Source organism: Notamacropus eugenii, chromosome 4, assembly GCF_028372415.1.
Source record: "Notamacropus eugenii isolate mMacEug1 chromosome 4, mMacEug1.pri_v2, whole genome shotgun sequence".
In the NCBI taxonomy this organism is placed as follows: Eukaryota; Metazoa; Chordata; class Mammalia; order Diprotodontia; family Macropodidae; genus Notamacropus; species Notamacropus eugenii.
Window position 1 is genome coordinate 296,165,994 of NC_092875.1, and position 17,829 is coordinate 296,183,822.

Sequence of the window (17,829 nt, forward strand, 5' to 3'; positions counted from 1 at the left end):
CCTAATAGAAAGTTATCTGATCTACTTCCGTAATCTTAGAGCATTCTGTCTAAGGGCCAAACTTAGAGGATTATTTTTATTTATTTACTTGATTATTGATGTAACATTATGTTTTTTTTTTTCTGTAACTCTTGATCAATTCAGTCCATCAGCTATTCGTTAACTACCAACCATAGATGCTAGGTGATGGCAACATTACACTAGATCCATAGGAGATTTCATCTATTGGTGGATTGATTCAAGTGTCTGATTATTTGAGGTCTTTAAAAAGTAAAATAACCAGTCAGTCCTTTCAGTTTTTAATAAACTTAACCCTCTTTTAAACCTCAGTAAAATGAGAAAACAAGTATATAAAGAGCCAGAGATGCTTCCTAAAACATTTTAATATTTTGTCAGCATGATTTCTGCTGATTTCTTCTGAAAAATGTCGTTCATTTGATTTAAGTAGTAAAGTGTGCTATATCTGTAAATAATAGTACTTGTAGCTAAATCACTAAAAAAAATTTATCATTCATTAAATCTTCTTATGTGGCAAAGCTTCAATCAGTCATTGTTCCTGGACATAGGGATAATAGTTGTAATAACCTTGCATTCATATAATCTTCCAGAGTTTACAAAAGACATGCACATCTATCATTTTACTTGCTTGTCAGAACAAACCTTAGAAGTATGCACAGAATCACAAATGTGAAAATTAAGACTTAGGAAGAACAGACCCAAAGGTCACACATGGTTCTTGATTAGCAGTCAGAATTACATGAACACATGGTTGCTTTTCCCACATTCAAACTTCAGCAATTCATTCATAGAAATGTTGGTATTCTTTATCTAATTGGATGTAACTTTGTTTCCTGTCATGTAGGTTGTTTGGGCTACAAGTAGCAGAATAGGTTGTGCTATTAATTTGTGCCACAATATGAACATCTGGGGACAGATATGGCCTAAAGCAGTTTATTTAGTGTGCAATTATTCTCCAAAGTAAGTATAGAAACAGGAATGAATTTCTAAATTTATGCTTAAAACTTGAAAATGCTTTCATTTGTCAGACCACTGTTTAGCTTATACGTATAAAAATGTTTTCAGTATGCTCACATTATAGAGATCTTAAAAGACAAGTGTAGTTATCACTTCTCACATTCAGTAGGTTAATGTCGTTAGCAAAATTTGAGTATGTAAACTTCATGAATACAGAGACCATATTTTTGATCTCTTCTCTTTTACTCAGTATATACTGTGTTCCATAATTATTCCCTCATATTAATGTGGTAGAAGTATGTGCAAGTATTTCACAAGGAACATAAACAATATTTGGAGAACAGTTCAATATATGTGACAGAGTCATATTATATCTAATTCTAAGGTAAGGAGATTTATTACAAAGAATGACATATAGATATATATTCCATGGCAAGGTTTAGTCCTGTGGTACATAATTGGAATGTATTTACTCAGATTACTTTGCACATTTCCAAAGGTATAGGTAGGGCAATTAACTACAACATAATTGTAGAGTAAAAGGTTATGTGTACGAATCAACTGACCATATTGAATCCGTTGACTTTTGGAAGAATTTCAAATATTAGACTGTTCAACTCTTCACAATTATAAGTTAAACTTTTGGTAAGTTATATTTTCTCTTTAAGGGGTAACTGGTGGGGCCACGCACCTTACAAACATGGTCGGCCCTGTTCTGCATGTCCACCCAGTTTTGGAGGAAGCTGTAGAGAAAATCTTTGCTACAAAGGTATGTTAATTACTATTGCTATTATGTCGACATTTTTTTTTGCAGCTTTTATGTTAAAACAAAATGCAATTTGAACCTTCATATTATATGCTAACATGAATGCCACAAAAGCAAACAGAGCTACACTATAGAAAATAGAGGAAAGTTTTGTAAAATAAAAGTTTAAAATTATCTGTGAAATATCCAAGTTGTAATAACTGTGTAAAATTCATGGATGGAAATGCACATGGCTATTCCAAATGGCCAAGGGAGGAAAATATATTTACATACTTCAAAAAGTCAGAAGTTGATGTTTATTTCATTTTTAATATCAATTTGATTTATTCTTAATGTTCATTGCTCTTATAATATTATGGAATTGGGTTAGCATATTTTTAATTTGGGTGGTTTACTTTTGCACACTGGGTCTTGGTTACCCATAATTTCCTCAACATAATTATCAGATTGTAGATTATATTGTAGTGTACTTAGGGCAGAAATTCACTCTGCATGTCCCTTTGCCCAAAGAGTAAGATACAAGATTTTTCGTGTTGAAATGTTACAAGGAATAAGCATTAGTATAAAAGTTTTGCCTTCTAAAGAGTTAGAAGAAGTTCTGAGTAGAAGTAGAGTTAGCAAAAAAAAAAGTAGTGTCAAATTCATCTATTAAAAAAGGTGCTATAAAATGAATGAGTTGAAATATTCATTTAAACCAATATTTAAAAACCTGTATTTTTGTCAATGTAGCAATCCCCCTGGGTCTATAACTTTGCAGCCCAAAGGGCTGCCTGCCAAAGAGGTTAAGTGATTTGCTATGGTCACACAAGTGGTATTAGAGGCAGACCCTGGAACCCAGACCTTCCTGATGCTGGGCCCTGAACTGCCCTACCACACTCTCTTTCCCTGAAATAAAAAGCCCACACAAAAGTTAACAGGTTATGTTATTTCAATTCAATTAAATACACATTTATTAAGTGGCTGCTGATACTGTGCCAAGACAGAAATAAAACAGTCCCTTTCCTCAAGGAATTTAGGTTCTGCTGAATGATTTGTGAAAATATTATTTACTATCTCAAAAAACCCCACAGATATAGTATTTAAACAGCTTTAGTAAAAAACAAATTGTAATTTAAAAATATAATCCATAGCATCCTCATTTTTATAAGTAATATAAGTACATATAACTTGCCTTCTACATTTTTGCTGCTCACCAAACATTAAGAACAGTGAAGGATGATTAGTAGTAGATGAAGCAGATGAAGCCCATTTTGGATTTTTCTTTCGGAGGATTTAAGGTATTTATGGTTAGACTTTCTTTAGCTAGAGGAGCACCATAAATCTTAATGAGTTTTCCTGGCCTCTTGCCTGATTTAATAATAATAATGTAATTGAGAGAATTTACACAGAACTGTGGTTGGCAAAGTCTTTTATAAATATCTCATTTTATCACCACAACAGCAAGATAATTATTATTCCCAGTTTATAGATGAAGAAACCTCAGGCAGACAGAGTTTGTGACTAGCCCAAAGTCATACAGCTAGTAAGAATCTGAAGTAGAATTTAAACTCAGGATTTCCTGACTCCACTTCAACGCTCTATTCACACTGTCACCTAGTTGCCTTTTATGAACAAGGACTTCTTTTCCAGTGCCCTTTCCTTGTAGAAATGGAGCTATTATTCTATATATAAGGATCCATGCAGTTCTCATTTGGACCTACTTTAAAAAGATAATATTATCTGTGATTTATTTTATTTTTATTTGTTTTGTGAAATATTTCCCAATTACATTTTCATCTATTTGGGGTTCAATTGGGAGGATTGTGAGCCATACATAGAACACAAGCTCCTTGTTTGACCCCTCTGTACTAAATATCTCCCACAACTGGAAGCTTTCTAGTTTGTAACTCTGAAAACTAACACTCTTAGTGGGGTTATTGTGGAATCAAATGAGAAGATTTATGTAAAATTTAAGTACTGTCTGAATGTCCATGTTCTACAGATGAAGTCTATAGAAACTGAGTGACTTGGCCCTGCTTGTATAATTTTTAATCAGGAATTGAACTCAGGTCTCTCTAAGTTGATTGCAGTTTTACTTCTTTTTCTGCTTTATCATGCAGTCTCTCAATAGCACAATTGAACAACAGATTTTTTCAGCTAGTTTTTTTCCCAGATTTATCTTACTCAGTATTTGTAAAAATATCCTTACAAAACAAGTTTCTAGAATTGATATAAATGTAAAGTGGGCTTTTTTTTCCTCTTTTTAATTCATTCTATGTAACAGAAGGCTCAGAAAGGCATTTCTCTCCTCATGAACCAGAAGAAACAAATGAAATTGAACGACAACAGTCACAAGTGTATGATCCCCAGATTCAAACAAGAGCTGATGACAGTGACAGAAATGAAGTTATAAGTACACAGCAAATGTGTAAGACCTTTTTCTTTGTACTAAAGGCTATGATTACATTGGAACTTTAAAAGACTTTGATACTTTCCATCAATATGGAGATTTCTTCCACTGGTAAAGATCAAAATACATTCCTAATTTTTCATTTTGTGCAATTAATCTCTACTTCCTGTTATGTCTCTTTACCACAATAATGGCACCAACATATGAAAAAGACTTTAAAATTTAGAGTCTTTTTCATAGGATCTACTCAACACCTTGGATTCGTTCTTTGTGATTGACTCATCTGTGGTTCTGATCATACATGGACTTAATAATAGGCTTTACAGTAGTTTTGATTTGGTGATATCCTGTATCCAACTTAGATCCACCACCTGTCTTTCCATTATCCTTTGTAATTTTGATTCTTCTGAGGTTGTGGTGGTGGATGATTCATATCTACATAGCATCTATTATAAAATATTGAAGTTATACAACTGAAATTTAAGAATGCTATATTGAGTGCCATTGACATTCATGTCTTACTTTTAACTTTTCATTTTTTGAATGGGCATAGTTCAGATCATAGTTACTGAACTCTGTTTTCTCCTTCTAAGAATAATGTATAAAATGAATTTGTTAAAAATAGGTTTTATAGAAAATGAAAGAAATGAAATACATAATCAAGCTATAGATGAATTATGTATGAGTTATACTGTTGGAGGCTACGTACCTATAATTGAGATAATGGATACATTGGAATTCTGAAATACATTCAATTAAAGATTTTATTCCAATGTTACTACTTGACAATGGACTTTTAATTCTCATGTTTTATACAGGATTGAATTTTTTGGTTATAGGATGAATGTTTTCACAAAAGATTCAACTATTTGTCTGCAGACATTTAGATGTTTTTAAATCAAAATGATCTTTTGTTTTAGGTAAAAAGTCTGACTTTTGTTCTATTACTTAAAACACTTTTGCGATGGTTTTTTCTTATCTTTAGCTCAAATTGTTGCTTGTGAGGTGAGATTAAGAGACCAGTGCAAAGGAACGACATGCAATAGGTACCTTTTATGTTTTATTCTCAAGATTTTATTAAAAGCAATACAAAATCATTTTCAAATATAGGCAATTTGACTTCTTTTCAACTGTTCTGTTTAGATATGAATGCCCTGCTGGCTGTTTGGATAGCAAAGCCAAAGTTATTGGAAGTGTACATTATGAAATGGTAAATATGATCAATAGAATTGCTTAACAATTTGACATTGAAAACAATTGAAACTGTAGGAGAAGAAAGTAAGATATTAGAAGGCAGAGATTTTTGTTTGTTTTGTTTTTATTCCCAGTGCCTAGCATAAGCACTTAAATAACAAATACTTATTGTTTAGAATAAGAGAAGTGGAATATAGAAATTCTAGTTCATAGACACTAAAATTTAAAAAAATTGGAGGTTACATATATCTGATCATTTTGCTGTGTGAATCTATTCTTCTTTCTCAAGTCATATAAATAGGTTCCTGTTCTTTTCAACCTTATCATACTTTAAAATGTAATAGTATTTCATTATGAAAATAATTTACCCTACACTTTTTCCTTTCCCTTCCTCCCTCCTCCTTCCCCCCTCCCTCCAAGCAATCAAGCATCTGTAGAGCTGCGATACATTATGGAATAATAGACAATGAAGGTGGTTGGGTAGATATCACTAGACAAGGAAGAAAACATTATTTCATCAAATCCTATAGAAATGGCATTCAATCGATTGGGTAAGTGAAAAAGCTATTTAGAGCTGTATGTTATAAAATAGAATTTATCTTTTTGGAAAATTGCTTCTCTATGTTAAACAAAAAACATTATATTTATTTTCAAAGTGAGGTATGCAGAATTGCTACTCTAAAGCTCATATCTCCTGTGTGTGTGTGTGTGTGTATGTGTGTGTTTGTGTGTGTACACATCTGTCTCCATAGAACAGCTACTTAGAAGGTAGAAACCTAGCTATAGAAGTGTACAGAAAATATTAAAAATTAGAATATTCTTTTTGTCTTGAGTATTAAAAAACCTATTTTTACAGGGGTTAGTAGAATATAAATTAGATTTTTCATTTTCAGGGATAACTATTTTAATTTCTCTATCCATGATTATGGCAGATATGATCTATATTATACTAAATTGTAACATTTATTTTTAAATTGTGCATATAGGATAACATGATTTTTTATTTTTAACAGAAATGCCTTTAACAGAACTACTTACCTGTTCAAAACAAGAATCCACGTGTCCACTATTATGACCGAACTTCTGAACTCATGTTCAGAAATTAATTTTGAGAACAATGTTCTTCTCAGACATAAAAGAAGTCCATACTTAATTTCAGTAGCAAAATATATTTTTACAAATTTTATTTGAAAGAATAATTTTCATGTTTTAAATTTAAAATTTTACTTCAAACTTCAGATTGAGAATTTTTTCTAATTTTTGAAAATTCACACATATGTTTTGTTTTTCATGATGACAGTAATTGAATATTCAGAAACATTTTAAGAAATTTGCTTTCTGCCTGAAAAAAGTCAATTTTCAAAAGATTCTCATGCCTATAAACTGTCATAGGTTCAGGTATATTCTTGAATTTTCCGAACATCATCATTTCAAGGTAATAATTAAGATGTTCTATTTGTTGTATATGCGACATATTGGTATGCAAGATATTGGAGAACTGGTAGTGATGAATGATTTTTATCATAATTGATATCTTTTATCAGAACATCATTTGCCCATTATATAGAATGTAGAGTAGCCTGGGGGAAAATTCCCATAAAAAAAGGACAGTATCTGGAAAATATCTTCTTTGGGAAGAAGAATCATGGTTTTTTGTTTGTTTTAGTTTTGTTTTTTTTTAGGAGTTTTTCATTTGGATCGTAGGATCACAGATTTAGAGCTTTAAGAGATCTTAAAAGATCTTCATTTTTTTTTTTTTGAATTCTTCATTTTAGAGAGGAGGAAACTGAAGCTGAGAAAGGGTAGATGACAAGGTCACACAGCTTGGAAGGCAGGATTCAAACCAGAGTCTTCACTGATTCCAAGTCCAGGGGTCTATTCACTCTAATGTTTCCAACATTTTATTAATATTGCATTTTCTTAGAGTGCAAATATCCAGGAGTTTCATTTGGGCCATGTAAAATAAATTTAAAACTTAGCCACAACTTATTTGGATACTATTTGAGTTTGTAACTCTTGCATAAAATATCATCAGAGAAGTTTTTTAGTATTTTCTTGCATCTGTTTTCAGCTCTAATTAGAATTCTGTATGCAACAACAACAAAATATTTCTTCAATACTATTAATGAGACATAAATGATTAATAGATGTGGTAGATGTGAAATGATAGATATTAATAGACTTGAAATTTTTCAAATTGCAGTGATAAAACTATAAGTTGTTTATCATACGTAATTTATCAGTTTTAAAGTGCTCATTCATATTTGGTATAGCACAACATATTTATTTTTACTAATTTAACTTTAGATTCTTAGTTTAGCAAATAGTTCATTATAAAATGTTGAATTTATATTTATATGTATATAATGTAGAATAAAGCACTGCTTCAGAAATAAATTCATAAAGAGGATTTTTTCTTTTTTACAGGGTATATTGTAAACATTTTTATGTTCACATAATATTTTCTTCATGTAATACAGTACAATTCTATTTTTACTCCATTCATATAGCATCAAAATACCCACTAAGGTTGTTTTGATGTAGTATTTAATAATTAGAGTATGTTCTGTACAAATTTTCTTTTGGGGATATAGGCAGATTCAGAGATTTGCTATATTGTATGTTAGTAATCATCATCATTGTTATTGTTTTAAATAATGGATCAACCTCATTTGGAAAATAAAATTTTGATTTCTTTTTATATTAATGCTTATAATAGAGTATTTTCACCCCCAAACCCAACCATCACCCTGAAATACTTGTCTGTGTTCAGTAGTTGGTATTTCATTTATGTAAAATTGAGGACTTTTTTGGTGGAGTTTCGTGAAAGAGGGTAAATTTTGCAATATTGGTCACTGTACAGTATTGAGCTAGGTAGAAAGGAGGATTTGGGGAGTTAATTTTTTTCATAATTAACCTAATGCACTTTTACTATGTGGCATTTTATTGTTTCTTTTCAAGTGTAATTTTTGTATAATAACAATGTCCCAGAAAATTGGGTTAATCAAAACCTATTTTTTGCATACTGGTGAAGTTTGATACTTAATAAAATCTTTAATCTTTTGTAATGAAAAGAATACTTTTATTTATTATGTTTATATCTCTATGTGAGAATATTGGATCTACTTAAAACAATGTAGACCTATATGAAGTTCATAAGAAATTTGATATTTGAGATTGATTTAATATAGATTTCTTCCAATTATACATTTTACTTAATGCACACAACTTAAGATCTGGAATGCAGCAATAAGGCATAAATTGGGGAAAAATTCTAATAAAATGTAATACGAAATTGATTGCTATCATTTTTATATTATATTCATGCAACTACCTATTTATACAAAATTTAGATTCATGGTGATCTACCTGTCCAAAATATGCCAAGATACTTCTGAATAACTCACTGTCACAAAGCCTTATTTAACTTTTCAGAATATGCTAATATGGTCTAAAAAATGATATGAGTTGTGTTATAGTTTTAGAGACAATATTGATATTAGACCCATTATGTTGGATATTGTTTACATCATCTCATTCTTCTTGTGGTTTTTATTGCATCATCTATTGTGAGGAAAATGTCAAGAGGTCAAGAACTCTCAGCTACCCTGATATCCAGACTCATTTCTTCCTTCCACCTGCATTCATTTCCAACCCTATACTCCAGGTTCTCTAGCACTTTCTGGGATGCCATGAAGGGCAAAGGCAAGGGGAAAGTGTGGTGGTGGTGGTGGTATTGTGTTAAAGGCTCAGCCAGTACTTAAACAGAGGGCTCTCAGTTCCAAAGTTGATGCTATTTCAATTACGTAAAGTTGTTATCTCATCCTTGTGATAAGACTGTAAAAAGATTTTCATTACAGTATGCTGGAGATTTGTCATAAGCTTTGGTTTTCCTTTGTAGTGAAAGTTCACAAACATAAATTAATTTTATTCTGTTAAGCACACATTTTTAAATGAATATTAAGAGGAACTTTATTTTTGATATCTCATGAACTTAGTGTGAATAAAATAATGCTAAACTTTGCATATTATATGCAATTTATTGTTTTGAATTATTCATTATGTTTTGTTAAATATTCCCATTGAGAATTCCCAGACATGTTTAGGTAACTTTTATACATGAAGTAACTCACTTACATCTCTTAGTAAAAAAAATATATCAAAGGCTATGTCAGTAACTATTATCAATATTAATAACTATCTTGCTATGCTTAAGAAAGCTGTTGACTCATTCTCTTTTTTTATCTTTAGCAAATATCAATCTGCCAATTCCTTCACAGTCTCTAAAGTGACAGGTTAGCACTTATGTTTTTAATCTAATTTGAAATACTATTGATTTTTATTACTTTTCTGATGAATTTATTGATTTGTGTTTATATTTCTTTAGTTCAAGCTATCAGTTGTGAAACAACTGTGGAACAGTTATGCCCATTTCACAAGCCTGCTTCTCACTGCCCAAGGTAACATTCATGAAAACTTGATGATAATTTGGGAGTGGATCTATGATTCTAGTAGTACAGGTAACTGCCCAGTGAGGGAACTTCATCTATCACTGCACAATGGCATCTTCTTTGTAACTCATAGACTTGGAAAATTGCCCTGAGCATTTCTTGAGTTCAAGAATTATTTTTTCCTTTTACTATAAATATGTTATATTATAAATATTTATTGTTAACTAGATGAAGCTAAATGGTTCAGTGTTTAGAGCCCTGGATCTGGGGTCAGAAAGACCTGAGTTCATATCTTGCTTCAGACACTTAACTTTATGACCCTGGGCAGGTCACTTAGTCTCTATTTGCTCCAGTATCCTCATCTGTAAAATGGAGATAATAGTAGTGCCTATACCCAGGGTGGTTTTGAGAATCAGATTACATAGTAATTGCAAAACACTTAGCATAGTCCCTGGCACATAGTATGCCCTATATAATTTATTATTATTATATGTGAATTTTGTGGGTATTGTTGCTTTAATATTGTTACTGTCATTTTTTTATTGTAATCAAGTGTCCACTTTAAAAGCTCTGTATTCTATAATGTACAAGAAAGATCTAATTCTTGTTACAGTGGAAGAGTTGTACATATCTTTGTTGTTGTTGAGATTGTATATCACTCTGATGTCTCCTAGACAGTCCATGGTGTATGCTATGAAACTCCCAAGCCATATGGACCTGTATCTGTAGTATCTTCGGAAGACAGTCCTTGGGTACATAGATATTGAACCTCTTTGTATTATTAGAATACTTTCTTAGACCCACTGGAAAATTAGAATTCTATTCCTGTCATGCAAGACCTAGCATTTATAAGACTATGCCATATGATGCGATTTATTGAATGACCTCTGCACAAATGGCCTCTCCATTGTTTTCTTTGGGTTTTTGTGACATTTCTCTATTGTTTCATCTTTTCCCTGTCTAACCTCTGACTTACTTTCTTCTGCTAGATCAACCTTGAACTGTGTCTCTCTCTATACTCTCTCTGTTTGTGAGTTTGTTATCTTCTGTGGGTATAATTATCATCTATGTATAGGTGACTCCCACATCTATGTGTCCCATTCAAATCTCTATTGAGTCTTGTATCACCAACTGGCTTTTGGGTATTTCAAATTGGATGATTTGTTTCAAACTCGGTATGCTCCAAGCTGAACTCATTATTTTTTTTTTTTCCATCAAAGCAGCCGCTCTTCTAATCCTTATTTCTTTCAAGGGCACCATTATCCATCTAATCACCTAGGATCACAATATTGAGTAATCCTCAGTTCCTCACTCTCCGTCATTTGACAAATCCATTTATTAAATTGTAAAGTTCCTTTATGGCAAGAGCTATTTCATTTTTCTCTTTAGCAACATGCCTTGTATACACGTAGTGGGAGATCAATAATTCCTTTTGGACTGATGGGTTTTCTATGGCATTTTTTGTTGTTGATCATGTCTGACACTTTGTGATGCCATTTGGGGTTTTCATGGTAAAAATATAGGAGTGGTTTGCTCATTTTAAAGATGAGGTAACTGAGGCAAACAGGGTTAAGTGACTTTCCCAGAGTCACACACACAAGTAGTAAGTGTCTGAAGCCAGATTTGAACTCATGAAGATAAGTCTTCCTGACTCTAGACCTAGCACTCTATCTGCTACACCATCTAGTTGCCATATTACAAAAATAGATATGGTTATATATATGGTCTGTTTCTGAAAGTTATTTAACTGCTATTTAAGATCAACTGTTTCACCATCCTATCTTTAACTTAATTGTTCTTCTGTATTTTGCAATTCCAAAATATGGCCAATTGTAGTTCTTACTATGAGACAACCAGAAAGCATAAACGCCCCCTATCCTCTTCTAAAGCTTAGGTGGAGAAGAGAAGAAGTTAATCAATTAGCATTTGTTAAGTACCTACTATGTGACAGGCATTATATGGGGAAGAAAAAATAAATAATCAGTGCCCCAAAGGAGCTTGCATTCTAAAGAATTTTTGTGTAATGAATCTCAGCGTTGAGTTTTTTAATTAGTTTGATTCCATTCATTAAATATTTACTTAATGCATACATGTACAAAGAACATGGTATAGCAATGTACTTAATAAATATTCCTTGAATTGAATTATCTTCTACAGTAATTATCAAAACCCCCAAACTACACATGCTACTTAGATTTTTACGTTAGAGATACTCTGATGAAGACGCAAACATTAATATATAGGATGAGTGTTTTGTTTAAAAGAAAAACATAAATGAAATATAGTATATAACTTTGTAATTGTCTTTTATTTAATTCATTAAACATAATTAATTGATTAGTAAATATTCTGAATTAGGATAAATTATAACTATCTACCTAGGTTATAAATCTTTTCTATACCAAAAGAAAGAAGCTCTTTGGGCCATTTCACAATGATCACATAACTAAGTGATTAGTTTTAGTTACTGCTTGAAATTTTTAAAAAATTTCCATGTTAGTCACATTGTAAAAGAAAACACAGAACAAAACAAAACAACAATAACAAAAAACACAAGAAAAATAAAGAAAATAAATTGTATACCTTGATCAGCATTCAGACTCCATTAATTCTTTTGCTGGAAGTGGATAGCATTTTTCATAGGTTCTTTGGAATTGTCTTGTGACTAAAATATTTAAACTGTAATCTCAGCTTGTTTTACATATCGTATGAATTTTTAATTGAATTTACTTTATTAATTTTATGTTTTTAAAAGACATTTTATCGTGAATAAAAGCATGCTTTGGGTTACAATACTCTGAGAGTAAATTGAAGGATACAAGCTAATCTAAATTAGTAAAAGGAAATTTTCTCATTGGGAGCTTGATACAACAATGAAATCATAACTCCTGTCCCTGACAAAATACAGCATAAATTCTATAAACCAGAGGAGAAAGGTAATCTTATTACACTGTAGCCACATCATATATGTTACTGAGGTAATGGGAGATTCAGGTAAAACAGGAAGTACATTTTAGTAGGAATCATTCCCTTTTTTTGCATTTGGAATATTGTGGGTGATCTTAGAAAACCCATCATCCTTTAGATTCTTTGGGAGAAAAATTACATCAAGAGGAAAGAAGACTCATGCTGTTTGGTACTTCTAACTCCATATTTGGGTGGGTGGAGCACCTTTTTGTGGGTAGCAGAGAAGGCATCAGTATTGAAGACTGTCTTGGCTTTCTGAGTGGTTATAAATATTGCTCAACCACTGAAGTACTGTATAGCTACAATCAGTTTTATCTTGGACTATTTTGAGTTCTCTGAAGTAGTGGGGTTTTGAAATCATTCCAACAAAGCTGAAAGTCTTAAATGATGGTGGCTTCACTTCTTTGATTTTTTTTTTAACCCCTAGTCATTCCCTTCCCTGAAGGTTTTCCTTAACTGTAATTTATTCTAAAGAAATAACAAAATAAACAGGTTAAGGAGTAATTTCTTTAAATGACAAATTTATGCCACTTTGGGACACACATTGAAATGATTTCTTCAGATTGCCACTCAGTCATTGTAATCTTGATGACGAAGAAAATTGTTTTGTCCTATTGAAATTTGAATCTAAAATTTTCAACTTTTTAAAACTTTACCATAAGAAAACCTCAGTTTAAGGAGAATCATATCAAAGGTTATGATTTATAAAGTTCTAAGTATCATTTACCTTATTTGTATAAGTCCCTATCTGCTCTTTATAAGTAAAGAATGATAACAGTTAAAAAATGGAACCCTACAAAATGCCATAGACCTCAATTATAAAACAGCTCATTAGCAAGTGTTTTAAATATAATGTGACTCATATCATGTTTCCCAAAATATAACTACACCAAGGAAAAATCTAATATAATCTGATTAACTTATAAAGCAAGTAGTAGTCCTATTTCCTAATACCAATGTAAGAAATAACTAAACTGTCAATAGTGTCAATAAATTAAATTAGTTGAAATATAACTTTGATGAAAAATCTTATCTACTTTTTGAGTGAATTATCACTTTGGGCTGTGAGGTTCCTTTTTAAATCAAAGGAGGCATCATACTCCACTTAAAAATGAGCACGTAGATTTTGTAAAGGTGATGACTATACTAAGAATTATATGGTATGTCTTCTGTCAGGAAGTTTCCTTATTACATTAGTATATTACAAAGTGATAGTTTGTTCAAATAAAAACTTTCTTCTTTTTGCCTTTGGAAAACTTTTACTTTTTCTTTTTAACTACTTAACTTATCTAAAAAGATTCATTTGTAATTTATTGCTTTTAGTGATTTTTTTTTTATCATTTGCTATATGTTCCCATTAAGATTTTGCAAACAAGCCCGTATGAGTTTTGTAGAATTAATTCAGTTCATTTAGCATGTCTTATGTACCTCCTTTGTTGTAAGGCAAAGTAATCATTGCCCTTCAGATGCTTACATGAGTGACAGATCATGACAACTTTAATCTGAAGAGCCACTACTTTCATGCAATCTACTATATCTTGAATGATTTGCCAAGGAACCAGCATTTACCCAACCAAAGCAGAGTTACCTGAACACCAAACATAAAGAGTATGGTACCCTAACTCTGACTCTAAATGTCTGCTTTCAGATTCTGAATAGTGTCACTGCCCAATGAATAAGCTATAACCTGAGAATATTGTAGTTAGGAAGGCCCTCAGGTATAATCTAGTGCTATCTATATATATCAAATGAGAGAATATTTGTTAAAAAAAAAAAAAAAGCACCTACCACAGTACCTGACACGTAGTAGGCTTTATAAAAGTGATTATTCCCTTCCCTTTCCCCAACCTCTCTCAGTCTGGTTCTAACCTTAACTCATCCTACTCCTATTCTTGAAATTGATTCTTCAGCTAAATTCATTGTTCCTTTCCTTTTTCACATCTTGCCTTCATTCCTACTTTCAGATCTTCTTTTCTCTTCCTGTCTCTACGTCTCTTTACTTAGCCAAAGGCTAAAATGGACTCTCCCAGCCTCTATGACCCAATTTCAGAGCTACCTCCTTCCAAAACCTTGACACCTTTCACCTTTCAGGTACAAGTTATTTCATGTTCCAAATCTGTGGAGCAAATTCTTCTCATATCACCCTCCTTTTACCTTGATTATTTGTTTACATTTTCTTCCCTAGCACCATTGTATTGTAAATTATCTAAGAATCTAGGCCTGTGTCAGAGATATTTCTGTTTCCCCAGTGATTAGTCCTAGGAATACTTAGTTTGTTTGTTTGTTTGAAGGAATAGATAAATTAATTAGGAAGGAGAGGTCATTCAATGCCTTATTTCCTCAAAAGGACTGTTCTAGTAGAACATTCATTATGGGAGATATCACAGAATATCTCCCTACAGGTTTCCAAAAATCCACTTTCCAACCCAAAGTCTCCAAAATAACTCATGTTATTACATTTTGCTTTTAAAATTGCCTTTAAGTTTTATGTGTATATGCACACACACACAAATGAATATTCGTATGTTGAACAGAAGTGCTATTTTAATCTTAAAAAATGAATCAACCACTCCTGTTTTAGAGGAATATTTGAAAGCATTATCCAAAATATTTAAATTACTTTTCTACTTTTTAAGAAATTAAATTTCTTTTACTATTAGTTTTCTGACTAGGTATTTATCTTTTTTTTTTTTTTTAGCAAAGCCTTTGGCATTCTTAGAGTTTCCTCTATGGTCTTTACTGTCAGATTCACACATTTGTCATGTTTCATAAAAAGGAATAGAAAAAAAGAAATAGATGTCAGGGTTACATTTTTGTTATTTTGTCTCTATAAATGTATATTTTTTATGAAATATATTTTTCAGAGTATACTGTCCTCGCAATTGCAAGCAAGCGAATCCACACTATGCTCGTGTAATTGGAACTCGAATTTATTCTGATGTAAGTAACCTAATTTATCTAACTCTAAAGTACTTATAAATATGAACTGTATACCATTACCTTTTTACATTTTCACAAGGAAAAAGCAAGGGAAAAATTATAGTTTTATATACACCTATTTTAAACAAATGTACATTAGTTACAAAATATTTATTCAAAATTGTTTTCTTATTGTAGACACTATTCTCCTTTTACCAAGTTATTTCTGAGGATTGAATTAATCTATGTTTGACTAAGACTAAGAAAGTGAAGTCAAACCTTCAAAAAAATGAAATTTGTTTTTGTTACCCAGTTATTCCCTGGCTCATAAAGAAAACTTTCTTGTGATATTATTAGGAAAGGAAAAAAAAAAACCAGGTCATTTCTTGGTGTTATGTACAAGAGAAAAATGAAATTTATCATGTATTAACAATACATTTATTGCCCATATGACATGACATTTGAGGGGACTAGATTCCAATGAAGATGGGAAGATCAATATCTAAGAAGAATAGATAGATGAAGTATGTAGAAATGAGTGTTGTAACTAGAATTAAGGAAGTTTAGCTGTGGAGCTGTCATTACAGAAAAAAAAAATTAGGCCAAGATTTGAAGTGTGATTTAGCTAAAAGGTATAGTGAAGACATTCTAGGTAAATCTCAAAGTCAAAGGTAAGCAGGCTATATACAGATTTTACAACCTGTAATCTAGAATAAAAAGTGTAAACTTGGCTAACGTCAATTTGCATAATCTGAAGGCAGTTAGTTCCAAAGAGGAGAGAACTGCTACCTTAAATTTTATAAATAGAGCAACACCATGACACATTGTAGACTTTATACAATTAGAAGTCACATAAACAGTAATTAAGGAAGATGATTTTTGCTGCCAATGAATTCATGAAAACCTCACTTATCTTGGTAATCTCCTAGAATGTTAAAGCTAAACGTGAAACAATCAATCCTTTTCATCATACAGATGAAGAAACTGAATACCCAAAGAAGAGAAATAATTTGTCCCAGGTCACATAGCTGCTAAGGGTTATAGCAGGGGATAGAATCTTTATCTTCTGATAGTCAGGCTAGTACTGTTTTACTTGTCCAACAGTAGTAGTCATTTTTAACACCTTCTTTCATTCTCTGTATGATCAATTACCAAGTCCTATCAATGTTATCTTCTCACCTTCCTCCCCTTCTTTCCATTTCCACTGTTACTGTCCTTGTTACTTGGAACTATTACTCCTTTTCCTTCTCTATACTTTATTCTAATCTCCACCACTACCACCACCACCCCTGCTGGAGCAAAGCTCTTCTTATGTTATTCTTCTTCTAAAACTATTGTAAATGGGTCTATTTTCCTACCTAGTAACCTTCTAAGACATCAAAAGCTCTTAATTATCTGTAACAGTAAGGACCCTGGCATACACAGGAGGGCCTGTTATACAGGTTCTTAGATCTGCTTTTCTAAAAAGAAAGCAACTTTTGGGGGTCAACAATCACTTTAATCAAGCTCGTGTATCATTCACTTAGTTCAGGGGAAAAAGTCAGCACCCTGAACTTCAGAGAAAATACAAAGAGAGATATAAAGATTGACAGGGCTTCCAACGTCTGACCATAAGCTACACATGCATCACAGATCAACAGACAGATTCAACTCTCTGAGCATTACATACATGCATAGTTAGCAGAGAGAAGGAAGCATGGACATCTGGGTTTTCTTAACTGCTACCCAGAGTCTCATCTGGCCAAATAAACACTTCCAATGAGTAAATTTCAAAGCAAAATATCACCTCAGAGTATTTATATACTTTTCATAGCCTGAGGGTACAACACTCTGACCCAGTGCCTCAATAGAAATTAACAAAAGAAATTACTGAGGCCTATTAATGGGCAGGGAAGATCTTTACCTCTTCCCCTTACCCACCTTTAACCTTACATTAACTAGCCTCAGCCTAATTTTCCAAATGTATCTTTTATATATGTATAACTATCATTATGCCCTAGCATTTTGCCTTATCCATACAAATTCTGCAAATAACAAGTTTTCCCCAAAATCTTAGTACAGTTTTATACTTTAATAGAATCAAAATTGCACTAAGACTTTTGGTACATGCTGAATTTGTGGAAGTGAAAAATTTATCATCTTCAGAGAATGAGGAACTCTATAAAGTA

General features: G+C 31.9%; 1 protein-coding gene across 3 annotated transcripts in view; it reads left to right on the top strand.

Annotated features, from left to right (window-relative positions):
- The window catches only part of CRISPLD1 (cysteine rich secretory protein LCCL domain containing 1), a 40,002-nt gene that overhangs the window by 16,762 nt on the left and 5,411 nt on the right, over positions 1-17,829 (top strand). For 2 of the 3 annotated variants that reach the window (XM_072604913.1, XM_072604914.1), the window contains 9 exons: positions 863-978; positions 1,644-1,744; positions 4,005-4,148; positions 5,116-5,176; positions 5,274-5,340; positions 5,745-5,875; positions 9,576-9,619; positions 9,712-9,784; positions 15,607-15,682. In XM_072604913.1, the coding sequence (XP_072461014.1) occupies positions 863-978; positions 1,644-1,744; positions 4,005-4,148; positions 5,116-5,176; positions 5,274-5,340; positions 5,745-5,875; positions 9,576-9,619; positions 9,712-9,784; positions 15,607-15,682 (813 nt within the window). The remainder of the gene's footprint in view (positions 1-862; positions 979-1,643; positions 1,745-4,004; positions 4,149-5,115; positions 5,177-5,273; positions 5,341-5,744; positions 5,876-9,575; positions 9,620-9,711; positions 9,785-15,606; positions 15,683-17,829) is intronic. The other variant, XM_072604915.1, reaches the window with a different exon arrangement.